Consider the following 27,808-nt stretch of genomic DNA (forward strand, 5'->3'; position numbering starts at 1 on the left):
GGCATGTTGCTACTCGCTCGTCAGCTTGTTGACAGGTGACAGCCACGCTAGGGTGTGACAGCTAATCAGAGGTGTTATGCCCCACACGCCCACCGCACTTGCAGGTCCCAGACAGAGCTCGCATCCATCACTGCTTGAAGCAGAACCCACCCAGTGTGCAAGCAAACCCCGAGCGGAGGAGGGGGTCTGAGCTCGTCGTGCTTCACCCCAGCCGGCCTCAGTGTTTCCCTGTGGTTACCCGAGCAGAGGCGATCCGAGTCAGTGTGCGGGCACACCCCACCGGGTGCAGCATTTGTCTCTGGTACCGAGAAGAGCTCCTCAACCAGGCGCAGCATCTTCCTCTGTGGCCGAGGGCAGGCGAACCGAGACAGAGTGCGTGTACCCCAAGTGTGCCCTGGGACCCCAGCCCAGCAACTTCCTCGACACCAGAGGCAGACCGAGTCAGTGTGCGTGCACCCCTGCGAGCTCGGCTTCTTCCTCTTGTACTCGAGGAAAGGGGAGGCCGAACTGAGTGTGCGTGCGCTCCGGCTGAGCTGAAGCTTCTCCCGCTGAAGAAGGGAGGTCGAACTGAGAGAGCGTGCTCCTTTCCTGGCCGGCTCAGCATCTTTCTCTGGTACCCAAGGAGAAGGGTACCCAAGGAGAGTGTGCGTGCGCTCCGGCCGAGCTCAACATCTCCCTGTGGGCGCCTCTTACACCTGTCACGCCTCCGTCCGAGCCCTGTCTTGCCCGGAGAGTCCTGCGCTGCTGACCTTCATCCTTCTGAACTCTGCGCAGTACGATGGACCGCTCTCCGAGGGGCGCCCGCGGTGCTCTGCCGCTCATCCTGCTCTGGACAGTTCCCGGGGTCATGTCTTCGTGGTGGTAAGTGCTGTATCCCTTTTCTCTGTTTCACGTGTCATAAGCAGGGCGGCTGTAACTTCAGCTCTGGCCACATCAAATGTTTCAACTACTACCTCCAAAATAACACGTTTTGAGGCCCAGGTATAATATTGTACTTTTATTTCTGAGACGTTAAGTACACTGTGTTTTAACGCACGGTTGGCAGGCTGTATGGAGAGTTGGACACCTGGCTGAGGCAGAGCATGTGAAGTCGCGTGCTGCGCCTGTGTGTCTTGTAGGCGCTGTCGTCGTGACGGATGCCGAGTGACAGCTCGTGGTGTTCGCGCCTCCGCCCGCGGGTTGAACTCTTCTGTCACTTGTCTGTTTACGTTACCGCAGGAACCCAAACACACGGGTCCCTTTCAGCAGGTAGATACTATCTGGAGAGCGCGAGAAAACAGCTCGTCCGTCGCACTGCAAGTAACGAGGCCCCTGCGCGGGCTGGGGAGCCGGCACTCATCATTCATTACCAGACGGCCCTGACTGGTTCCGAGTCCCGGATCCCGCAGCTGGAGGGGCCTCTCTTTGTAACATTCAACCTGTCGCCCTCCTACTCCAGGGAATTCACGTTATACCAAATGTGGCATCAATGCACCTGTAGTGTGAAAGAGTCGTAAGTGTCGTCCACCGCCACTGACTGCTCTTAGGAAAGGCACACCTCGGGCCGCGAGAGCAAGTAACGCGGCACAGCTGGCCTCTAATGATGTCATGCACATTTTCTGTTCCCCAAACATTTCCCTCAAATTATGCAATAGATCCCTAACCTGAGCCCCGCAGACTCACCCGTGTATACTGAACTAGAGATGTAGATGAAAATTAACTCTCTATTGCCCGTCAGCCAGCTGCGCCTGGTGTGATGCACGCTTCAGTTAATATTCGCTCTCGTTATTTCTTCACCTTGAACACTTCTCAGTGTTTTACAAAGTACGGCCACCCTGGTTCTTTCAGTTTGTCTTGGATTCATGTGTTTTTTAAATACGTCTATTTGGTATTTCGGAGATAAACGTGTACGTGATTTGGCTTCGATGTTTCTGGGGCCAGCAGCTCTGACGCGCGGAAATACTGGTGGTAGAAGGATGAGATAACTCGAGCACAGCATTGAACCCGGCACCACAGGCGCTGACGTAAGACAGTGAGATAGCTCTGAGGGTTTGCGCCTGTAGCCGAGATCGGTACGGAAACGGAATAATAGCGGCTGTTAAGCTCGCTGGTGTAATACCAACACCCGTTGTAACAAGGTCCCTGTGCAGCACTCGGTCCATGTTGTTGCACTCGAGGAACAGCATGCCCACCTCCCTGGGCCTGGGGGCGGCACAGTGAAGCTGCGCCTACATAGCGCTGGCGCTGCTTTCAGCCACCGACGGCTCCTAGACCCGGACACAATGTCACGTCACCGACGTCACGGCACTCAGGGGCGAGTATGCACCACAGTGAATGCACGTACTCGGTTAGGCGTAAAGTAAGCCAAGGTTTGTTTACGAGTTTTGTGTCACTCCGCGCACACGAAATGCAAAGCAGAACCCGTAGCATTTTATACATCACACCCTGAAAATGTAAGATTACCCCGACCATATATTCCCTCCCTCTTGTCATCAAAATTATCTGTATTGGTAAATCTGACTGTGTTTCTTAAACGGTGACGTGTTTTTAAGTTTTCGGTGATATTGCAGTGCTATCTTGCATATATTTTGTAACACAAGAATAAACTGCCTCTGTACAGCACTTGCTGTGTCAGATTTGTGTCTACATGTTGCACTGACTTACAACTGCACTTGGTTTTTCTGTAGCAGTGACTGTGTTTTCGTTTTGGTGGTGCTAGCTCAGAGCCGGCCTGCTGGGTTCGCCGGGTGCCTGTAGCCTGCATGGCGCACAAGGGCTAACATTAGCGGATTGTATGTTTGATCCTCAGCGTGACCGACTCAACCTTTCATTCTTCTCTTTTTTAATATCTGAAGATTTCAAGGCGCCAATGTCTAAAAACGTGTGCCATTAAGTTAGGTAAAAGTACATCCGATATTCTAGAAATTAATGTGTTTAGAACATTCACTAATATTATTATAGGAGTTGCAATGCCTTTTTAGGTAGCTTGTGCAGCCAAGCTAAAGGTCATCGTTTGAAACCTACATATTATTTTTATATTGCAACGTTTTTTCTATAATACATTGTACCGCAAATCTAAAATGGAGATCAACCCAACGCCACAAGAACCGATCTTATTTTATCTGTTATATCTATTGTCTGCCTTGTCTCTGTTGATATTTGGCAAAAAGTGTGCTGGTCTGATAATATTTCAAAATAACGCATGCCATGTTCTCCCAGAGGGGTATTCACTTGGCATAGACACCACTCCACGGCTCACTGCTTAATTCAGAAAACCACGCCTGAGGCGCTATAAATTTGGTGCGTTTCCAAGGGTAGCGTTTAAACTCGTTTTACACGTGCTTTTAAATGTGGGTAAATGAACCAGTCCACGCGGAAGATGCAGACACAGTACCAATGCTGTTCCCTCTGTAATTCGCCATCGCATTACTGGGGTGCGGCCCTGGTCCGTGTGCCAGAACCCGATCCACCAATAGAAATGAGCAGGAAGTACATTGACTGGCTACAGGGCAACCGGGCAGGGCCCGACGGGCTGGCCTGACAGGTCAGTGTGTGGGCCGTTTTTGGGCTGTTTGTGGGCCTGTTATAAGACCCGGTGGGATGGTTTTTTACTGTTTATTTCCTTGATACTAAAACAAACATTGCTTGCAGCAAGCTCAATCCATGCAGTTTTCCATACCTTGCAAAAATACTCTTAGTGTGTCTTTGCAGGTTCAAAACTGCCCCGTTATATAAATCTGGTCACCTTTTTAATCTTTCTAATTCACTAATAATCCCGCCAGGGCTATTTTTGTCCCAGTCTCACCCTGACAATAAGTGAGTTCGGTCGCACTCGCCTTGTGAGTGCGCGAAGACGGAGCGGTTATTACATTAAAGTCGCCTGAAAGAGGCCGCTTATGCCTTCGAGAGGCACATACAGCCCGAGTCACATTTACGACATTCCCCGTACCTTGGCTCTGCTCCGTGTCGGGTCACCGGAATGCCCTGCGGTTTTCCTACTCAAGATGAATGCTAGCATGGTTTCTGCCGGCTTCTCCAGAATGCCTCGGCAACTGCCAGAATATTTCGTTTTGTTTGTCGCAGGAATTACTTTTCTGTAAATCACCTCGGTGACATTAGGGCTCTTAACTGCCGTTGTGAATGCGAGATCATGTTGTCTGAAATAAACGCTGAGCAATTTTTTCGTGTACGTTCGGTTCAGACACTCTTGGGTTCGCCATCTTTGTGCTCTTGGCTGGGGTGAGTTTGCAAAGGGGAGTTGTGGTACGACACACTACACGGACAACCGTCAGTGTCGGGGGGGTGTACGTTTGATGTAACTTATTTGGATCACGGACACGCGCTGTCAAGCAGAGCTCTGTTTCGCATCTTCTGAAGGGTTTGCATTTCTCTTCTGCGTTGCCCCCTGCGAATGAAAACACTACGAAGGAGTTGCGATTCCTACTACAGCCGGCAACTGGTGCCAACGCGCTTCGAAGCCTTGTCAGGAGCCTGAACCGTTATTGAAATAACAAACACTGCAGCCTACCACGATGCGTTGTTTAGAAAAGGCCAGCTCTACCTCGCCAGGTCCTGGAATCAACGTGTTCTTGATGTATATATGCCATTATACAGGGGGCAGACAGTGTATCTAGTGAGAAGACACCTTGTATACAGTGTGCTCCGTAAGACGCCACTGCTGTAATGGTGACGACGTTTGACCCTGAGGAGATCTAGGGACTTGCTGGGTGTCTTGCAGCACCTCATTTACACCGTGAAGTGCCGGTGCTCCACCACTGAAAGTAAACGGCTGCAGAAAGAGACTCTGCCCAGCGCACTCGGTACCCGGGGCCCGCCAGCTTGAAGTGCCGGTGCTCCACCACTGAAAGTAAATGGCTGCAGAAAGAGACTCTCCCGAGCGCACGCGGTCAGCGCCGTACCCGGGCCCGCCAGCTTGAAGTGCCGGTGCTCCACCACTGAAAGTAAACGGCTGCAGAAAGAGACTCTCCCCAGCGCGCGCGGTACCCGGGCCCGCCAGCTTGAAGTGCCGGTGCTCCACCACTGAAAGTAAACGGCTGCAGAAAGAGACTCTCCCGAGCGCGCGCGGTACCCGGGGCCCGCCAGCTTGAAGTGCCGGTGCTCTACCACTGAAAGTAAACGGCTGCAGAAAGAGACTCTCCCCAGCTCGCGCGGTACCCGGGGCCCGCCAGCTTGAAGTGCCGGTGCTCCACCACTGAAAGTAAACGGCTGCAGAAAGAGACTCTCCCCAGCGCACGCGGTCTGCGCGGTACCCGGGGCCCGCCAGCTTGAAGTGCCGGTGCTCTACCACTGAAAGTAAACGGCTGCAGAAAGATACTCTCCCCAGCGCGCGCGGTACCCGGGGCCCGCCAGCTTGAAGTGCCGGTGCTCCACCACTGAAAGTAAATGGCTGCAGAAAGAGACTCTGCCCAGCGCACGCGGTCAGCGCGGTACCCGGGGCCCGCCAGCTTGAAGTGCCGGTGCTCCACCACTGAAAGTAAACGGCTGCAGAAAGAGACTCTCCCCAGCGCGCGCGGTACCCGGGGCCCGCCAGCTTGAAGTGCCGGTGCTCTACCACTGAAAGTAAACGGCTGCAGAAAGAGACTCTCCCCAGCTCGCGCGGTACCCGGGGCCCGCCAGCTTGAAGTGCCGGTGCTCCACCACTGAAAGTAAACGGCTGCAGAAAGAGACTCTCCCCAGCGCACGCGGTCAGCGCGGTATCCGGGTCCCGCCAGCTTGAAGCTTGGACTCTTCTCATGGCGGGCCTACTGCGCGGTGACCCCCCCCCCCCCCCCTTCTCGTTTTCGGCAGGAGATTTATATAGTTCTTGAAGGAGGTGGTTTTTCTGGTTTCGGTTAGAACTTGAGGTATTGTTTTCGAAGGTCGTAAGCGGTGAATACATAAATTGATGGGTCTTCAAAGTCCAGAGGTTATAACATGGACTGATACGTTAATGGTAATTTGTAACATATCAAAATCTGGCCCCTCTTGTGAGCAGCAATCGAATAAGTGTAACTGACAAGCACTGTGTCTACCCATTATTAGATTTACTGCAATGATGTCGACAAACATCCATTTAAAGTCAATGCCACCCCCGCCGAGATTCGCCTGGGTGTGTTAGGCCCATATACTGTAGCATTAAATGAAGGGGGCTCTCATTTAAATGCACCCATTCACTAGGAGGGGACACAGAAGCCGCAGCAAAGAACCTGTTTCCATCCGTCACAGTTAAACTTGTATTTAAAGTAAGAGGCGTCTGTTGGAATCTTACTCTTCCAAGGAAACGTTGTTTACTCTTAGAAAGTCCCTATTCATTCATTATGAGCCTTCATACGAACTAATTCCCGAATATTCAGCTTGAAAATGTATTTTGAGTTGCCACGTTTCAGACCGTATAGAAGTGGGCTTGGTGGTCCTGAAGTGACTTGAACCTTTGACACGCGCAGTGTTTTTCCATGGAGAGAGTGCGCCGAGGGTGGAATGACATTCATAAAGATTGATGGAGATGCACAGTCTGAAAGGGAAGGTAACACTGGCTGCAGACCCTACACTCCTGCTAATAGTACCGGTTGGCATAGCAACATGGCAATGTTTTTTAAGAAAAAGTAGGACAACGTTATTAAACGTCACCCACCGAAGTTTTTTTTACAACTATGACACTTGCTCTTGCAACCTTCAGCAAAGCTTTACGAAAGCCCTAGGGAGTATCACACATTTCAAAGTCACTTCTAAGCCTTTCTCGGAACTTGAAAGAAAACAAAACATTCAGAAAACAAAACTTTCAGTTGTGACTTAGTCTCCATATTTCCTAAAAGAAACTTCATGGGCTGCATGTCGCCATTTGGATCTCCTACGAATTTCAGAGTAGGCATACTCACCTTCACCAAAACTCATGGGTATGAGGAACCTTGCCTTTTTCATGTATGTATTAGAAGCTTATAATGAAAGTTCTCCTGATATTGAATCTGCAAAGTGATTCTTTATCTCCCTGCTGTGTGTGCAGCGCAACTGCTTCATTTCCATTCCTTAGGCAGATTTCACAATGAAACCTTGCTTTGTGTGCGTTCTATGCTTGTGCTTCAGGGAGCAGACGGTTAGTGAGTTGACAGATTTATATATTGTAAAAACTGACCATCTTGTGCGTGGTGTACCCCAATACTTTACCCCTATTGGTTTTTGCTGGCTTTTGAGAGGCGAAACCTTCCTTTTAAATATTAATAAATCACCTTTCAGATGGCCTTGACACCCACAAGGCATGATGCATGTTATTTAAAAGGAGGAAATGTAGAAATGTAATATTAACCTCCTTACAGTGACTAGCACCCAATAACGATTTCCATGTAGGAAGGCTGACTGGTCGATAGAGTAACACTGGCAAGCAATATTAAATATTAATTGTGTTATACCAGAGTAGGGACCAGATAAAATTTTGATTAATCAACTCTTTTGAATGTTTATCAAAAGCCCAATTCAATGATGAAGATTAATATAAAGGAAAAGTAACTTTTAGGAAGTTACCTTTTCCCTGCCTAAAGCCTTTGGAGCCTAATTTGCATTAGCCTCCAGCTGCAGCCCTGTGAGATCAAGCCCTGATGTGGTATGACCTGATGAGGTGTGAAAACTATTCCTGGAGACAAAGGCCAGACATTAGGGAGTTGTTTTCGTTCCTTTGACAGAATGACCATTCGAGCTATGCCCAGGAAATTAATTTAATTCAAAGGGGTCTCCCGTGTCACAAGCAGCTGTCAGATGCCCTTCTTTTGTTCCCCCAATCAGACAGACACCAATTCTTGTGGAAGGGGAGCTGCCTCCAGAAATGGTTTGGAGTGACCACAGAGGATGGGCTGCTCATCACCCTGTCCACACCTCTGGGTGGACACATAGGGTCTGCACAAGGGGAGATGTTTCACCACCATGGGTTTAGGAAGAGAAGGGCACTGTGGGATTGTTCACAGTGGGACAGACCGGAATCTCTGCAAAAGTGGGTAGGCTTACCCCAGGAAATGTTTACTCCATTGGTTAGGGAGGGGCCAGGGGTCACCCCCACCCACAAGCTAGTGCCAGGCATAAATGTGGCAATCAAACCCTGACACCCCCTTCAGAACACTTTCTGGTCCTGGGGAAGAACAGAAAAACACTGGACCTGCTGTCTGTGACCTGGGAGGAGCCCCGAAGGACTTGAATTGCTCCATCTTGTACCCAGAACAAAGAAGTGTACTCCAAAGGTTATAAAGCTCACCTCCGGTTCAAGCTACAGCAATACAACAAGATATAAGAGACCTCTTCTGCAACTGCTCAACTGATCAGTTCCAACTGGAGCTGCCCTGTACCCTGTTGTTTCCCTCTGATGGAATGAGTCCTGACCCCAGAGGCTGTTCCTGATATCCGGGAACCCTTGGCTGTGTATGGCTGGAATTCCACTACCACTCCTAAAACCCTGGGACTTCGGAACTTTTTCAAAATCAAGATTTAGTTGGAGCGGAACAAATTTGCAAATACAATCTGACTGAGGTGTGTTGCCACTGGGCTGAAGATTCAGGTTTCTCCCTTTCAGATTTTCTCTGCAACAGCAAATCTCATTCAGTGGAACCTCGAGTAAAAGGTATCCAGCCTTGTTGAGCCCTCTTCACCTACTGCCTCGCTGAAGGATTCCAAGCTCTAAAAAGTGACTTAAGGGGGTGATTACGATGGCGTAACGATCGCCGACCTTCGCGCCATCGTAACGTGAATTACCCACCGCCATATTACGATGGCGGTGGGTATCGCGGCGGACGGAAAGTCCGTCCACTGATTTTCCGCTGGTCGGCAATCGTTACGGTTACTGGCCGGGCGGAGCTGGGGCTCATATATGGTGGTGGTGCCTAGCAGGAACCGCCATCTATATTATGATGCTAGGATTTGAAGGCCTTACCATGGTGGCGATGCTGCCATGGAAAGGCTGGCGGGGACTTGCTTTCGGGGCCCGTTGCGGGCCCTCATGGGGGGTGTGGCGGTGCACTTGTCCATGCACAAGGTGGCAGGCACCGCACGGTGCCTGCCACGTTGTGCATGGAAATGCACAACATGGCACTTTACCATTGCGACAGGTGCTGCAATATTAAAATGCCAGATGCGACCACTGCGGTGGCGGTCGCATCATGATCAGGGGTGCGGGACCGCTGCATGGCAGACGGGGGCGGTACCGTTCCCACTAGGAGGGTGGGCGGACTCCGGTCCGCCCCCCATCCTAATAGGCCCCTAAGTGTGAATCTAGAAATCTTGACCAGTCGAAGGTCCCAAAAGTATCTGATTGGCAAAAAGATGTCCCTGGGCCCAAAATTCAAAATTTTCTGCTCGGGGCTTTTCCTGCCTAAGCCTACATCTTTACTAAGGACACCCCCAATGGCTATCCAACCTCATGGATCCCTTTTGGGCTACAGACGGCTAGCTTACCCTGCTAAGATTTTGGACTTTCATTTTTGAAGCAGTCCGAAGGTAAAACCTTTGACCAGGTCAAACCTGGTTCCTGTATCTGACCTGTGTTCCATTGTAGTCAGCTTCAAATTGCACCTAGGTACCGGTCTACAGCAACCAGTCAACTCTAGTTTTTGCTTAACGCTTTTTGGTGCTATTTTTATTTAAAACGTAAAACTTCTTATCTCTGGTTCCTATTATTGGATTCTTGTCATTTTGGTGTCATTTTATGTATTACAATGTACTCTATTTTTCTAATTTGTTTTGAGATTTTTATTGTTTGGTTTTCTGACTTTATTACTGTTTTGGTGCTGCATACATTCTTTGCACATTGCCTCTAAGTTAAGCCTGTCTATTTTGTGCTCTTGCTACCGGGTGTTTGTGCTCTGGTTAATTTAGTGATTTTGAGGGTTCATCTTGACAAGGATTGTGGTTGTTGCTTGAGGTGGGTAGTCACCAACCCCTCAACTAACGACCCAATTTCGTACATATCATTTACTGGTGAGTTTTTAGATCTGGAGTGATGTGATCCTATTGAATGAGCGAGGGTCTCAAACCTGTGGGTAACCCCAATACGCTGATTGTTAATTTCAAATTGGTACAGCAGGACCACCTGTAAAGACCCGTGGTGTACTTGTTTCTGTAAAACTATAAAGGACTTTACTGCTGTGAACAAAAATATGGTGACGTTTTTGGAAAAATACAAACAAATTGAAAATTAAATACATATTAACACTTGTCAAAAATGGTGTACAGTAATCGCTATAAGATATCAAGTATTTGAATGTCTTTGGGCTAGTTACAAGTTCCTGTGTTGCAGACTCTCCAAGTTAAAAGACTCGACCCAACAGCGGGCATACACTCAGCAGTCCCAATCATTTATTGGGCATACCAACATCAAAACATGCATAGCTGGCTCTTGTTTTCGCATTTTGTTTCTATAGGACCCTAAGTGCTGGCCCATCATGAGTACATGACCTGCAGCACTGCATCTTCAGGACTAACAGAAGATACCATTCACCCTTGTAAATAAGGCAACAAGTCACCCGGCACAGCATGCACACACCATTCAAACACAGACATTGTTCCCCTAAGTAACATCCTTCAGCATATATACAGTCTTATTTTCTCTGACATTCCCTAAAGAGCTGCATTCAGATAACAGAGTGTATCTTCCACCCACTCCTTATATTTTGTAATCATAGTTTAAATTTGAAATCAATTATTTTAGATTTGTTAAATCATAGAGAATACAATAGTGAGTGCGTAGGGTACTCAACATACCTAAATTCCTTTATCCCAGGTAGGAGGCAGTCAAACTGACATCGGAAGTTAGCTGATGCATATGGTCTGGTGCACTGGCCAGTCATGTTGAGTTAATGTTTGTGCAAATGTGGTGGGGTATTCTCCTCCTTGGTCGTAGCTCAACGTCATGCATCCTAGAAATTATGTCTGCATCTCACGGAGTGGCCTACATGCTATAAATAAGGAGTTGTACCCCTAGGAATAGTGTCTGCATCCCACATGGTAGCTCTAGGTTCTTTATATAAGGAGTTGCATCTCTAGGGCGAGTGCATACCGTAAGGTGGCCTAGGTAATGCATATAAGGCGTTTCACTTATAGGGAGAGTGTTCCTAGTTGCTGTATGTTAGATCTGGCATCTTTTGGCGTGTTTCCCCAGTCTTTTTGCTTTCTGACCTCCTGGTTTTGATGGTATACAGGCCATCGGTTTTGCTGGTTTAGTGTTAAGATGGGAGCTGCCTTGTAACATCTTACAAGTGTAACTTTCCATTGGGACAAGATAGAGAAATGGAGTTTAGGCTCTCTGAACTCAGAATTTGAAAACACATCTTTTAGTAAAGGTGGTTTTTAAATTGGGTGTTCGAAAATGCAACTTTTAGAAAGTGGGCATTTTCTTGCTTAATCATTCTGTGTGCCTCTGCCTGCTTGTGTATTCACTGTTTGGTTGTGTAGTGACAGGAGCTGAGGATGTGCATTCACATTAGACAGTCACACGGGGGGGTGTTGAGGTGCGTCCTGCCTTTCCTGGGCAACTAATAGCCAGGCTGAGTATCCCTTTCTGCATTTAGAGTGGTGGGAGGAGTTCTCACTAGCACCTGAAAAGGTTGTGTCTGCTCTGCACAATGCTGTCCCCACCTCCTGTAGTGAAGCTGGACCAGGGAGGACAGAACTGGTTTTCACTGAGCTCAGAGACTTTCTGCCTAAAACCTCAAAGGTAAAAGAAGTATAAATATTGGGGCCCTGATCCCAGAACTTTAGAACTCAATTGGACTAAGGAACCCGCCAAGCAGAAGAGCTGGAGAAGCTGTGAGGAGGAACTACCACTTTGCTGTGTGCTTTGCTGTATTAGCCTACAGTGGCTGCTTCCGTCTTGGGCAGTGAAAGGACTGAACTTGACTTTCTGCAACTTATTTTCCTACGTTTCTCCAAGGGCTTGAGGTAGAGCTTGCCACCTGTTCAAGAAGTCTCAGGAACAGCAAAGACCTTAAGATCATCTGCTAACAGCACTAGGAACTGGGTGTTTTCTGCTGCAACAGAAGAAAAAACACTTTGATGGTGTCACCGACGCCACTGCTGGCTCCGTGACCTGAAGGCACAGCAGAGAGCATCACTCTGCTTCACATCGCAATCCTGGTCTCACCGACGTCACCGTCCGATGCCGTCACCGAGCTGCTGCTTGTACCATGACCTCTGAGCACCGCACTTTACATCGCCTCGCTTCACATTGCCACCCTGGTATCACCAACGACGCTCCATGCCAACACTGACTCCACTGTGGCCTGTGGACACCACTCGTGAAGTACACGAAGCATCGTCCCATCCCACACTGCACCCCAGTCCACCAACGCTGGCATCATTGACTCTGCCTTGTCATTCGACGCCAATGCCTGCACTGTACCTGTGGACACCACACGCTGAATCACCCGCTTCGCCAACACACCACTATTGGGCATCCCCACTAATATGGGAACTCTCACCAACCGTAAACTAGAGCCCTGGGCACACGCCAGGATTAACCCAGTAAGGGCCCTCTTTGGAGAGGGGATGCTGCTGCCACATACAGATTTCATGAACGAACGAGGGGTCGCCGGAGCATTGTTTTTAACTCATGGCAGCCTGGTGTGCTATATAACGAAAAACCGGGCACCTCAAGGATCGGAACCCAATACAAATAAATTAGTTCATTTAATGTACCTCATGGAAACAGGTAGTCATCTAATCCACTGGTTCTATCACAGGATACACACTCACCAACCATCCCCGTTGACTCAGATATGTACCAAATGTGAGCAGGATATCAGCAGAGCACTACTAGACAAAGAGTGGAAAACAATATGGGAATATCCAAAAAACGAGTATCCCATAATACGCGATTTAAATTAATTCAATATATGATAACTCAAAAGGCATACTTAACACTACAGAAGTTACATTCCACTTACCCCAATGTCACGGCATCTTGACCCAGGTGTACTGATCAATACGCAGATCTCATCCATATGATGTGGTCTTGTGCTGGGCTGCGGGGGTACTGGGGAAAGATTGCCGCTACCCTGGAGGAAGTGGTGGGAGACATGGGTTGGCAAACAGCAGAAACATGCATACTGGGCCTATACAGATGACGTAAGGGGCACGAAGTTCAGGCCAAATTTGCAGACATAGCTCTTATACTAGCAAAACGAGGTGTCACATGGAGATGGAAATCCTCATCAGCCCTACGATGCAATGCTGAAAGGAAGAAGTAGAAAAGTGGGGATTGGCGGAAAGTGTAGCTATTCGTAGAAAGGAAAGAAGAGGGCTGATGTTAGAATCATTTAAATCATCTGACATCTTCAACCCCTGAAGATAAGATAACGTAACACTCACTTATCCAAAATCTAGATCCTCCTTCTCAGGAGGCAAAATTTACTGCCCCTGGGACTACACACCGGTAGACACAAGGCACTATCCTCATACGCACCATTACCCGAAACTCTATATATCACAGCATAGCTAGTAAAACATAAACTGCTTCTTCAAAGTCTCCAACTCATGTGTTTACAAGGCTAACCTGGCACGCCATATCCAGTCACCATAATCCAGAGCCCTTTTTACTTTTGCGCCCGTTAGCAGGGGTGGCGGGAGGGAAGTTTGAAATGTTAGGTTTCTTTTTCATTGTCATCAAGCAGTGTAGACACTTTGATGTACTAGCAGGAAAGATATCTAATGACTACCCGGCAAATATTAGGCCAGGCCCTGTTCTGAACACTCCATGAATGTATGTACAGCTGAATGACAAAATATTATATAAGTTCAAATTTGTACCACTTCATATGCATATGCACCATCCTGCTGTAGAAACGAAATTTATTGTAACTTAAAGAAAATTAATAAAATTTGTTATAAAAAAAAAAATCACCCTGCTTCACAATGCAGCCCTGGTCTCACTGAGGACACCGTCACCGAGCCGCTGCCGGCACCGTGACCTGTGGGCACTGCACAGCGCATCGTCCCGCTGCGCATCGCAGCCCCGACGCCATCAACCGCAGCATGCCTGACTTTAACTTCAGGGAGTTTGATCTGCAACACATCTGACTTCAAGGGCCCGACGACTCCTGCACCGAACTCTGGAACCGATAACGCTTCTTCGGAGTTCACTGCAGGGTCCACCTCGTCCTGCATTTCCAAGGTACTGTTTTCTGGTCTTCCCAACACCGTAGCTGGCTGCGATGCCGCTGTTGTCCTGAATTGTTGGATTTGTGTGTTCATGATGCTGTGATTGCCCCGGACGGAGCTATCGACTAAAAGAGACTGTATTTTAAAGTCTGTTTTTGCAATATTCGTATTTTGATTATTTTATGTTGGTTCTTTATCGTTTTGGTCTTGTTTTACACAGATAAATATTGGCTATTTTTCTAAAACTGGTGTGGTGTCCTTTTGTAGTGTTTTCACTTTATTACTGTGTGTTACACATTGCCTCTAAGATAAGCCTGACTGCTCATGCCATGCTGCCAAGGGTGTGAGCATGAGTTATTTCAGAAGTGTAACCCCCTTACCCTGAGTGAAAGGAAGGGTCCCTACTTGGACAAGGTGCATACCTCTGCCAGATAGAGTCCCCCGTTTCTAACACTGTATGTAAGGATCCGCACCCCTAGAGACAGTGTCTGCCTCATACAGGGTGGCCTAAATGCTGCATATAGAGTTGCACCCCTAGAGAAAGTGACAGTCCCCCCACAGGGTGACCTTGAAGCTGTATATAAGAAGTTGCATCTCTAGAGTTAGTGTCTGCTATAGCCCTGTGGGTAGTGCAGAGATTCCCCTTTTTCCTTTTTCAGTATTTACTCAAGATTGCCTTATACCCAGGGATTTCCCCGTATGCCCAGGGATTCGCCAAAAGAGACACATTAGTGAAAGTATGAGCTATTCCCATGTTTGTGTGAATGAAGTGTGCTGTATACCCCTCATATGATTAAGCCTTGCTACAGAAAGTCTTAGTGGGATTAATACTCTTAAATTAGATCCTTCTTAGTATGCAATGGATCTTACTTATACCTGTAGAGATGTGTAATAGACTGTTATGGTACTTTGTGAAGTGAGTGTGATTTCTGAGTGGTATTCATTTCTATATTCTCTAAAAAGGGGTGAAGCCACGGGTCCTTCCAGTCTGCAGAGGAATGAGAATGTGCATACATATCGAACATAACACTCCACAGATCCAAAGTTTTATTTTGGAAACTTGCACCATTAAATCTCTTGCCGATAGTTCCACTGAATTAATATCTATTGCATGATTCAGCGTTTCCTTCTGTCAAAATCTTAACAGTCAGGGCCCACAATATTGGTAGCCTTTTGGTTAGATGAATGTAATACAGCATCCTGTGTCCATCATACTTAAAATCTGGTCTAACCTGTATTAAATGGTGTCCTCACAGGGCAAGTGCAGTGAGTAGTAATTAATGTTACAATTTCAACAGCTTGTGTGAGCGTTTGCCACTCTTATTAAGAGTATTCTAATTCACATTGCAAAACATGTATCTGGTCCACAGATCCTTCATCATGTTATTAAGCCCACAAGGCTAATGGAGATCTTACGCCTGAGAAGCTAGGTCTTCTCACTGTTCCAAGAGGGTTAGAAGTGGCGGCCAGTCCTATGCCTATCTTGCTGCCAGACTGTGGAACTCTCTGCCTGTCAATCTTAGATTGACTGATAACCTGTCTAGCTTTAGAAAGCAACTGAAAACTCACCTGTTTATTTAAGGGGAATATTCTTTGGCAAGGATGGCTAGCACTGGGAAGTCCATTATGGGTAGCCATGTGCTTAATAAATACTGCTAATAATAATAATTAGTTATTAATTGACTCCTCCATAATTGTAGTCAATGTGTTTTGGCAATTAATCCATCAAGACCTCCTCAGGATAATTACAAGGAAAGGTTTTTCTAATAGCCAGGCGGCTGGCGTGAACCCGAACTATGATGCAGACATGCTAACTGCACCAGGCTGGGCAACACTGGTGCCACATAGTGCTTTAGGATGTACAAAGACTAAATCAATGCGTCAAGCCTCGTCTTTTTCACTTGCCATGTCAAATACAATTATGGGGAAGTCCAGTAATGTCTAATGTGAATTAAAGGTCTTTTTTCAAGTTTTTGAGGGCAAATGGTCATCGAAGCAACCTTGAGCCTTTTAGTTTGTGGACTGCTTTGAGTGTTAAAGTGGACACTATAATCATGTGGAAATGCACTATAGTTATGTTTACAATGATGGTGTAGTTTTGATTGACTTAATCACATTGATTCTGGCATTTTCAGAGATGTAAATGTAGCTGTAGCTTTTAATATTGAAATATGTATACTTTTGAATAAAACATTAAGACATCATGGAATATTATTCGTACATTGTGGCTATTTATGAAAATTTGGATGAACTTTACCCTGTCCTGATCAGATAAAGGCTACGAGTACTTGACAGCAAAACGAATGACTGTAATGCCCGCTAATGTCCAACGCATTATTTAGGGCAATAACATTTGTATGTAGATGAATCTCTTAGGGAAGTGCCCATTTTGTGATGTAGGTGCACTAGCCCAGGTTCTGTAGGAGTAATTTAGGCTACAACTGTGGAGCATAAGGCAGCTTTGCTAAGAGGTTTTTGAAAAACATCAATTTCACCTATTTAAAAGACTCTGGCAGACGCTGTGCTTGGAATAAACGGAACACCTTTGGTCTCCAGAGATGTACAGCAGGAAATGGAACCCCTACTGATGGCCATGCAGTATGGGCATATAGAACCCCTTACTTTGGATGTAATTTAATCTTCTGTGCTCCCCACTGTATTAGGAACCACTTAGATAAAATTGCACAATCCGGAGATCAACTTGCAAGAATAATATATGATTATGGGTTTGGAATACTGTTAAAAACTGTGCTAGCCGAGGCCTGCCATACGTTTCAAGCAGACTTTCACATGTTTCTCTCTGCAGGAACAATCAGAAGATCTATATATACCTCCACCATATCAAGACTTTAGAGCTACGTTTGTTAAGAAGGGGGTGATACTTTACCCCCTCAACTTGTGTCTGATTGTGGTTTTGCCCTTCAGCCTTGGGCTCAGATTCCACATAAGGGAATGTATCCATTATCACCCAAAGAAGATTTGGTACTAAATAAATATGTAGAAGAGAATTTAGACAATAGTTTAGTCATTATTCTGTTTCTGCCTGAGGGGCGCCTATATTTTTCATGCCCAAGCTGAACGGGGAATATATACCGTGCATTGATTATGTATTGTTTAATGAGATTACCATCTGCAATAGAATTCCTCTACTTATCATCTCAGTATTATTGGAGCAAGTGAAAATAGCCAAGATCTTCTCTAAATTAGATCTCGGGGGAGTCTAAAAGTTGGTTCATGTCAGAGGAGAGAGAGTGAAAGACAACGTTCAATAATAAATATGGCTGTTTCAAATATATGATGATGCTGTATGGCCTTCACAACAACCTGCTGCTTTTGAGCATTCCGTAATATTTGGTGATATTCTTTATAATTTGTGGAAATTGTATTTGATAATACCTTAGTTTTTCCTCAGAATTTACAAGAACATCAAAAACCTCTTTGAGAAGTCCTATAGCATCTAAGACTGAACTCTTTAAATGCTGAGGCTGAAAAATGCATATAAACTGTCCTTCCTTGGCCTTGTCCTGTCTGATCATTAAATGCCAGTGGATCTAGATAAGGTGAAACCAGTCATAGATTGGCGTGCTCCAAAGACAGTCCTACAAATCAAAAAATGTTAGAGATTTGCTAATATTTACGCGCAATTCACTGAAAATTTCTCAAAAATTATCAAACCATCAACCGAGTTGACCAAGATGTATCACCTGTTCTCTTTTTTTATTTTTAAAATATCTTTATTGCATTTTTTGAAGATTTTAACATTCTGAGGTCGTTCAAAACTGTATACATACTGTTAGAAGGTGGTTCTGACACTATGGGCCGCCCGGATTTTTCGGTTTTTGAGCACCTAATTGTTGAGCTTTTACTGTGGGGGAGCCTCATAAGTTGGGACTCACCCACAGTGAACTCAGGATGTAAGAGACTGCATGAGGATTTTACTGGTGTTCCCCTGGCTTGACCAGGCCACTGCGCAGCAGCTGGAGTAAGGGACACCGGGCTGGTTACATGCAGACACGTGTGTACATGCAGACACGTGTGTACATGGAATAGGCTTTATAGGCTGGAAAGAAACATGCCAGGGAAAGTCAGTGTGTTTTACTGTGTTTTCACTTCATTATTCCCCTAAGGGAATGTGGGGCCCATGGCTAGATTAACTTCTGTTAGGCCTACAGATTCCAGACATGCACTTAAGTCCAATGTAGCGAATGTGTAAATAAGTATTCTGCAGAGTCCAAAGTCATATTTGTACTGCTTTTGGGTCATCCAGAACTGTCATATTTCTCTGAGACAGCCATGACCAGACCCAGGCTGAGGGCTGACCTCAGCTGGATGGATTGATAACCTTTCTTCCACAAGCGAGGGCCTCCTCTCCACGAAGAGAAGATGGGTGGGGCTACAGGCCATTCCATCAACCGCTGTCGCTGGGTGCCAGGCACCAGGCTGCACCAAGGAGGGAAGGCAGCTTGGGGGGGAAGGTGCTTCCGAGACATGTGGCAGAAACCCTGGACGACGCCATTTTGAACAAGCTCAGAGGCTGGACAAGAAGGAGGGAGCAGGGGCAGGGACGTGATGTGTCGCTGTTTGATAGGACCAACAGAGACTTCCTGCCAGCCCCCTACTCAACTTTTAAAAAGTGCTTGCACAGGAAGAGAAGGTCTCTCTGGGGTGTGGTCTGCTGAGGGTGAAGGTGCTGGAGCCTGGCGCAATGGGCAGTTGGAAGGAGAGACCCCCTGACTGCCCCCAGGACCCTATTAGCACCAGAAGAAGAGCCCAGGACTGGTGCACAGAAGCAGGGGCCTCTGCGCAGGGAGAGAGGCCCAGAAGGAGAGCCTAACGAAAGGCTGGCGCAGGGAGCCAGTGAAGACAGCATACTGCTGAATCTACCCTCTCAGAGACCCAGAGGGCAGAGGAGAGTGTTCCCAGTGGCTGGGGCTGGTAAAGAGGAGCATGGAGCGCCCCATAATGCCTTGCCAGGCATTTGGAAATCTGCCATTTTGGAGCTTTGTGGCCCCCAGAGGAGGGGGTCACCCTCATGTGTGAAAAGGGGTGCAGGGGGGCTGCAGGAGTACCACAGTCTCCCCCAGCATAAAGAAGAACAGTCCACCCCTAAGTTTCACGGGGCATCTGAAAGAATAACCCCTCAAGGGCTCAGCCAGCCTTTAACACCTTCTAGGCTGGAACTTATGTTCTACAGCTGAGGGTGTACTATGAAGTGCATCATGGAGTGAAGGGCTGAGTTGGGGATGTCTGGAGAAGGGCATCCCCTGGAGGTGAAGTGGTGTAATTGCACCGAAATACATTTACTATTGGTTATTTCTTTTTAGGTGGACTGAAAGTCATATGTGTAAAGTGAAGTACCTGTGTAAGGTGATGTTAAGCTAAATGGAGTTATGTTGCTGGACCTTCCTGCTAGGGGGCCTGGCCGTATTTACGTAATCCCATGCTTTTACCTGTGATTCCTTTTAAAGTGAAGAGGCGCACTGCAGGAGAAGTGTAGTTGCCAGGAGTACTTCTTTTGAAGGGACTGTAAGTCACATGTGTAAGGTGATGTTAAGCTAAATGGAGTTATGTTGCTGGACCTTCCTGCTAGGGGGTCTGGCTGTATTTACGTAATCTCATACTTTTTCCTGTGATTCCTTTTAAAGTGAAGAGGCGCACTGCAGGAGAAGTGTAGTTGCCAGGAGTACTTCTTTTGAAGGGACTGTAAGTCACATGTGTAAGGAGATGTCATAAGCCAAGTGGGGCTATGTTGCCAGACAGTCCTGCTAGGGTGTCTGGCTGTATATGCGCAATCCTGTGATTTCCTCTGTGATGCCCTTAGGGGCTGTAATTGCAATGCATTCAAATGATCAACCAAGGTGATGAGTACTGTCATTCTAAAGTGTGCGTAAACATGGATTCTTGCTGCTGCGCTTAGGTGAAGACCCCAGACTGCTAGCCCTTAAGATATAGAGGTGCATACTTTATGGTCAGTAGGAGATGCTCAGTCAGGGTCATGTGTCACCAAGGCAGGTTTACCCCTTTTTAATGCTTGTTGAGGTAATGGGGTGGGTCGCCACTGGGATGGTGCCAGTGCACAGGGCCCTCGCTCTAGGTTATGTTCAACTAACTGCACTGGGGCAAGTTGATGTGCATACATGGGAATGGTGGTACTAGACCCCACCCACCCTGCGGGAGGGGTGGAGATGTTATGCAATGTCACAAAGTAATTCCAACAGCTTATGTATATTTGTAAATTGGTGCATAGTATTAAGTGGTGTGTGTGTTTAATAAATGTACTCTTACTTTTATAAAGCAAAGTACAGACTGGACAATCAACTATTGAGTGTTATTTTTGTGCACCTGCAAATGGCGATTACTAGCCCACACCACCTCCCTTGAGTAAGCCTCAGACCGCTCTGCAACACTACCCTCTGAGAGTCAGGCGCTACAATTGGGTGTTTGGTTCCCAGTGAAGGACAAATGTAGTCATGTTATTTGTGCAGGCCTCACAGATGCTGCCTCGTTTTCCAACACATACATATACAGACAAGCATCTTGAAAGAGTACATGCAGCTGAGGTTCATAGCATAAGTACATTTACAGAACATGTATGTAAACGCCTTTATATTCGTAATATTAAAGTGAACAGTTGTACACTACATCTTTCTTGTTCTGTATCACTTCTTTCCTTTGTTTACAGATGATAGCGTCTGTGAGATGTACAATTGCATCGAGCATGGTTGCGTTCAATTGTCACGTAGAATGCACAGTAGTTTACCACATGGGAGCTGTGCATATAGGATCACTTCCGATTGCATGGCGCCTATGTTTCCAGTGACCACTAGAGGGAGCCAGAGAGCTGAATTGTGTGCACACCAGAACGCCATTGCCTCGAGGCGAGTGCACTGCTGCCGAGGGAAGCGGAAAGCCACCGCAGAGAGCAGTGAGCAAGGGAAGGGAAAGGAAAAGCAGGCTGCCGGTCGGGCGGCCGGCCCACGGCTTCACACCTGTCACTCGTCCCCATCTGCCGATTCAAACGGCTCACAGGCTGGTTGCTCCCTGCCCTGTGGTGTGCAGTGCTGACCAGAGCGCGGGAGCTCGACCGCAGGTGGCCGCCAGAACTCGCAGCCTTTGCAGCAGCGGCCGCGGGCAAAATTCGGGAACGGCCCGGTCGCGGCGGGAGCCCTCGGCAGGCAGCCGGCCGGGGCCACGAGAGCTCTTGGTCAGCTCAGGGCCAGTCTGGAAAGCGGAGAGGATTGCAGCAAGGTCCCCTACAGCGGCAGGAGCATTCCAGAAGCCGCGGGAACACTCAGCAGCAGGAACAGTAGCAGCGAGGGCTTCCCCTGAGGCGGTGGGAGTCGCAGGAGCCACTGAGACCAGCCTGTACATCTGTGTATCTGCCGACGCGGGAGACAAGAGGTAAGAGGTGGAGGCAAGCGTGGCAGCCGTTAGAGGTCGCCGCTAAGTAAGAGCCAGAGGGTGCGGTCTGAGGGGTTGGTAGACTAGGTCTCCAGCTTGCAGCCCCCCTCGTGTGCACCGCTTGCTAACCCCCTCCATCCCCCTCCACGCCCTCAAAACAAAAAACACTGCTCAACCCAGGGGCCCACATCAGCACTAGTACTGGTATTCCCTCCCCCCCAGCACAATCGGGCACAAACAAGCCTAGCCCCAGCAAACGGCGCAAAAAGAGATGACGCTGAGGAAGACTAAATCCTGCACGGAGGATGAGGGGGAAGTGAACCCTGAGAGTCTAGCTCAAAGAAGGGTAACCAGAAGCATAAGCACCCAAAAATCCCAGGATCTGGTCTCTGGCAATTCCCTCCCCCAAGGCCTTATCACTCAATTCTTTCAGGCCTCAAACTGCCCCTCACCTTTGGATGAAACGTCACAAGATCCCGCGACCAATGCCATACCGGGGATCCCAAAGATCCACCTGGACCTAAGGGACTCTTACGCCTGCGAGTCTGCTAACTTCGAATCACCTGGGAGCCTTGATGCTTGTTTTCAGCCTGAGGCCAGGACAAAGAGCCCGATTAGGGTCATTGCCGACATTCACGATAGGCCAAATCTGGGGGCAAACGTGGATTCAGATACTGGGAGGACAAGCGAGGCTGTCGCATCCTCCTCCCCAAAGTGCACAGGCACAGGCAAGGGTCTGAATGCAATTGTGACACCTAGGGAAATACAGAGGCCAATCCCCCAAGGTACGGAGGTTCCAACAACTTCGTTTTTATTAAAATTGGAACAGACCATTGAACGAACACTTGAAACTACCCCTATTAATATAGGAAGAGCTAAGGCCCCGAGAACTGCACAAACGGAGGGTTGGAGTCCGCTGAGTTTAACTCATCACCAAGACTTAACCGACCCAATTGATGAACCCACCTCTAAAGACCTTAACTTGTCAGCAATAAGAGAAGTCCAGGACACAATGGCCAGGGCACTGCTATGGCAGTCCGCAAAGATGGAACTCCAAATCGAACTTTTGCAGTCGATAGCCCAGCATTTGGTGTGCCAAGATGATAAGCTGGCAAAGCTGGAAGTTCAACTTAATGTCCAACAAGCTCATGCCGCCAGCACCAATTCCTGTGACGTCTTAATTGATAAATGGGCAAGTCTACCTGAAGTCTTAAAAGAGATGCTTGCATTAGCCAAGGGTCAGGGCGAGACAACCACGCAAGAACAAGCCGCGCAAAAGCCACCACCACAGACGACAGAGCATGCCGAAACAGCAACCCTTAGTACAACGGGCAATAGCGCCTCAAAGGTTCCCCTAGTAGGGCCCCGCATTAACTTTACTTTGGCTAATAAAGGGAATGGTGACCCCGAGGTCTCGGATCTCGAGTCCGTTAGTGATGACCTGTCTGTTACTACCTCTCAGGTGGAGAGGGTCGAAGGAGCATTAGCAAGTGCCAAAGCCCCGTTATCAAGAAGAGCCAAAAAAAGACTCAAAAAACAACTTAAGAAGTCCAAAGCTAGAAGCAGAAACACACCCTCGGTGGTATCAACTCTGGGCGACACTGAAACTAAACGCATCCCTAAACCACTCTTCCCCATTTTCTTACCCAAGCAGGTGTCTAAAATGGACAAGTCATGTGACGCACCTCTTGTTCGCGGTGAGGCCCAAAGTCAACAAATCCCTCTCATGGAGGGTCAAACCAATGAGCCTCTCCAACAAAGGCCTTCACAGGTGGCCGTCGCCGCTCCATTAAGTGCCCCCAGCCCTTCTGGTTGGGTTCTGAAACATGAGTCTGTAACAAATCCCAAACTACAACAGGGCACACAGCCAGTACAGTCTAGAGTGGTAGGTCTACAAACTGAGGGGCAGGGGAATCAGCAACCAGGAGTTGCACTCAAAAATCACCTAAACTTAGCATCAGACCAGGGGGAGTGGCAAGGATGTCCGAGTGTGGAAGGCCAATCAAGCATGGGGCCCAATGGGCAGCAGCCAGAACCCACTCACAAAAATCCTTTAAATTTCAGTTACCAGAGGCTAAAGCTCCAGGGAGAAGGGGTGAGTTTGTGGTCCATCACACAAAAAAACAAACAATCCACCTATGAGCTGCAGTTAACCCCAAGGTACACAGCAAAAGGCTCATTTGACATCTTGAACAGGTCCAACATTGTCCGCCTGTTTGGCCATATTGCCTCCCTGGCCCAAATCACCTCAGAAAACATCAAGTGGGTGACATTCAAGAGACTGGAGACAGACACTCATGACGATTCCACCATAATCGGACTTGCGAGTCAGCAAGTCCAACAGGCTGTCCTTAAGGAAGCAACACTGTTCGCTGAATGGGGCATTGAAGTTGCAGCACCAAGTACACTGAAATATCCACACGTCCTGTTGCCGCAACAGGACACCCCAGAACCGTCATCCATTCTCAAAGGCATAAGGCACACCCGCCCAGAAATAGGGGCGAAATCAGGGCGGGCAAAAACCCCGCTAAAAATTAAAATCCAGCAAAATGACGGGCAACGGAGCGTGCAGCGGCATTTCCAGACATCGGATCACCTGGAGGCCACATGGAGACAGTGTCCCTAACCTAATAAACAGCCATGTAAATAACGCCTGTTCAAAACCACTTAGGGGCCTAGTCCGCGAGTTATCCATCATCTCATGGAATATTGCGGGGATGAGCAACATCTTTAGGGACATAACTACACCTGAATACCTCGCACAGGGGGACATACTGTGTATTCAGGAAACCTGGGCAAGGGCAACGACCGCCATCGGTGGCTTTTACGAACATTTTAAACCAGCGACCAAAAGGACAATCTTCGGACGCCCGTCAGGGGGCCTCTCTATCTACGTAAGTCATGCGTGCAAAATTAACACAACTGAATTAAAGTTGGGGTCTCCTGATCTTCAAGCCATCCTAATCAGTGGGTTGTCATCGGGTCGAAAATCTCGCCCCTTTTTACTAATTAATTGTTATTTCAACCCAATCAAGTATCAATCCTTCCAGGCCATGGAATCACTTATTTCAATTTTGGAAGATCTTTTAATAAGTTGGAAGGACCAAGACGTAATAATCGCGGGCGACTTCAATCATAGAGGCTTGGGTTTAACTTCGGAGACTCCATCAAGCAAGAAGTCAGTCCCATTGACTGAATTTCTCGCAAATTTTAAGCTGCACTCCACCCATAGAATACAAAAAAAGACCCAACCAGAATGGACCACCATTCCGACCTTTAGAAATGTCTCTACCATAGACTACATCTTTATCAATGAAGGGCTTGCCCACAATCTTTGCAACTTCACAGTGGACGACAGAGAGGAAAGCGATCATAGGCCCCTCCGCGCCACATTCAATCTGGCGCGGGTACAAGCAGAATTACAAGCAGTTATTGGAACTACCACGGGGGAGGAACATCACAATGTGCTTAAAAGAATAAAATGGTCAACCAATCTTAGTCATAGCCTGCTAGACTATGTAGCTAGAAGGGAGGAAGAACCTAACCCAGTTCAAACTAAGAACATCACCCACCTCTGGGAAACTCTGACCTCCGACTTATTGGAACGTCTGGGCAATAACCATCATCCAAGAAGTCGCCAATTCCACTCTGATCCTCGCCGTGTAACATCGTGGTGCCTGTCACAGTGCAAGCGTGCTCTAAACAAGGCAATCAGGGCACAAAAGAAAGGCACTCATTTGTCAGGGAGATATTCCATTGCTGCTCTGCGAACAGACTATAAAAAGAAAGTCTGGGCCCACAAAAAACTGCAGACTGAACAGAATTGGTTGACTGTGTTCTCCTTAATTAAAGGTAATGACAATAGCAAGCTTTGGCGTTTCATTAACAGTCTGACCCCCAGAGGAGAGCAAAAGGAAAATAGTGTTGCAGGGAAAGTGTGGGAACAGTATGCCAAGGGGCTGTATACCTGCGAGTCAAATCAGGCCACTGCAGGAAGCCGTGCGTGGTCCAAGGTGGCGGCGGAAATTATCGAATCCGAAAGAGCTACGTCAGAAGGCGTAAACTCGACCTGCACCGGATCATTCACAGAAATGGAGGTACTAAAGTGCATCAAGGCCATAAGAACTGATGGCGCTCCAGGCCCAAATGGGATTCCGGCCCAGGTTCTGAAAACCGCCTCAGCCTTTTTTGCATCCAGACTCACCCCTTTATTTAACCATTCTTTTGCCACGGCAATGTTGCCATCCTCTTGGAAAGGTTCTATTCTATTCCCCATCCATAAAAAGGGGGACCACACGAACCCGGCCAATTATAGGCTTATAGCTCTCCTCGACATAGAAGCAAAGATTTACGCCCGCCTTCTTCTCAGGGATCTGGAGGATTGGGTGGACAAGAACGGCATTCTTCCGCCCACACAGACCGGCTTTAGGGCCCATAGCTCCACTCTTGACAACATCTTAGCCCTCTCCTACCTCGCGAAGAAGGCCAATACGAGGAACAAACCGCCCCTGTTCTGCTGTTTCATAGACTACTCCACAGCCTTTGACCGAGTGAACAGGGGCCGGCTCTGGGCAAAACTTGACTCGTGGGGGCTACCACAGGCTCTGCTAAAAGCTATAAAAGCGCTCTATGAGGGCACCTGGGTCAAGGTGAAGCTAAGCCCCACAATAACAACTGAAAGAATTGAAACCAACTCGGGCCTCAAGCAGGGGTGCGTCTTGGCCCCCATGCTTTTCAACTTGTATACTGCGGACATGGGGACAGCTCTGAAAGATGCCAACTTAGCACCTCCAAAACTGGGGAGGCTCGTCTTGGGAACACTCCAGTATGCAGACGACACGGTGATCATGGACCACACTAGGGTGGGGCTCCAAAGAGCCTTAAGCAGTTTGGCCCTATACAATAAGTCAAATGACTTACGGATCAACGTGAGCAAGACCAAAATCGTCATTTTTGGCAAATACCCCCTCAAAAAAGAAGCTTCATGGTCTCTGGGGGAGCACCGTATCGTCACTGCCCCATTCTACAACTATCTGGGCACCTGGGTCTCTGAGAGTGCCTCTGCAGTCAAACATCTGAAGGAGCTTAAACCCAAAATTAACAAAACCATTCTGTCGTTAAGACGCTTATGCCACCGCTTGGACAGTCCCTCAGCAGAACCAATGTTGACAGTGCTCCGGGCAAAACTGATCCCTGCCATTTCATATGGGCATATAGCCTACCCTGGTGCATTTGACAAAGTGGTAAACGCTGCCCAAGCGAAAGCCTATAAGATGGTGCTACAGGCCCCTAGATACGCAAGGAACACTAGATTAAGGCTAGAAATAGGCCTTAAGCGACCTGAGCTGGTATTACTGGGGGACCTTTTAAAACTCTATATTAGAGTATTGAAAGCACCAGAACATTCGCTAAAGCACTCCCTAAAATCAATCTTTGATGAGGTGGGCTCCCCCTGGTACTCAAAGGTAGGACAAGCTATTGCAGCATTGAAAATCGAAAGAAGGAGTTTGCCCCTGCATGAAATTCCTTTCTCAGCCTGGGCCCAAGCAGTTAAGCGCCAAGTCCGGATCATCTCCTTTGGACTTGACCTTGCATCTCTTCGGCAAAATCCACTAACTCAGGCCCTGGACAAATCATATATTCCAGGTAAACCCCAACCTTACTTGCAAGATCCAGTATCCACTTGCGCGAGAAAGAAAATTTTGTATTTTCGACTTTTGGCCCTCAGGATCATGGACTTCAACCCCAAATGGGCCCGTACGGATGGCACCCTGGCCTGTCGTCTATGCAATTACCGCAGGGAATCCTGGCTACACTTGCTGTGCTGCTGCACAAAGCTGGCCAATGACCGCCATCGCTTGCTGCTTCCGATTTTATGGAATACGGACTACAGAACTTGCAGAAAGGCTTCGGACTGGTGCCTCTCAGTCTCCACGACCTGTCTGATAGCCAGAGTTGCGAAATTTATACACCAGGTAAAAATGGCACTCGACTCCCACTCAACGGCATTGTCTGCAAAGTAACTGGAAGCCTTTCGCCCCAGTTATCTAATCTGGGCTGGTTTAAAGACCCACGAAGAATCCATCTTTCGTCAACAGCCCTTGGTACATGAATTGACTTTACCGAACTTTCATGTGCCTCCCCTTATCAGTTGGGAAATACTGGTACAACCTATACATCACTCCTTTTAAAAGAACTCTGCTCTGGACAGCTAATCAGGACTAATATGCTAATATTTAACCCAAAGTGACTTTCACTTTTATGTGTGGATGGGACTTGTGAGGGGGTGAGTCTGGACGTT

At 47.8% G+C, this 27,808-nt stretch overlaps 1 protein-coding gene across 1 annotated transcript in view; it reads left to right on the forward strand.

The window, feature by feature from the left end:
* Window positions 1-672: 672 nt before the first annotated feature.
* Window positions 673-27,808, forward strand: part of WNT2 (Wnt family member 2) — a 338,610-nt gene continuing 311,474 nt past the window's right edge. The window contains exon 1 of the mRNA XM_085653131.1: window positions 673-861. Within this exon, the coding sequence (XP_085509257.1) occupies window positions 779-861 (83 nt within the window). The 5' untranslated portion in view covers window positions 673-778. The remainder of the gene's footprint in view (window positions 862-27,808) is intronic.

This window comes from Triturus cristatus, chromosome 4_1 (assembly GCF_964204655.1).
Source record: "Triturus cristatus chromosome 4_1, aTriCri1.1, whole genome shotgun sequence".
Lineage (NCBI taxonomy): Eukaryota > Metazoa > Chordata > Amphibia > Caudata > Salamandridae > Triturus > Triturus cristatus.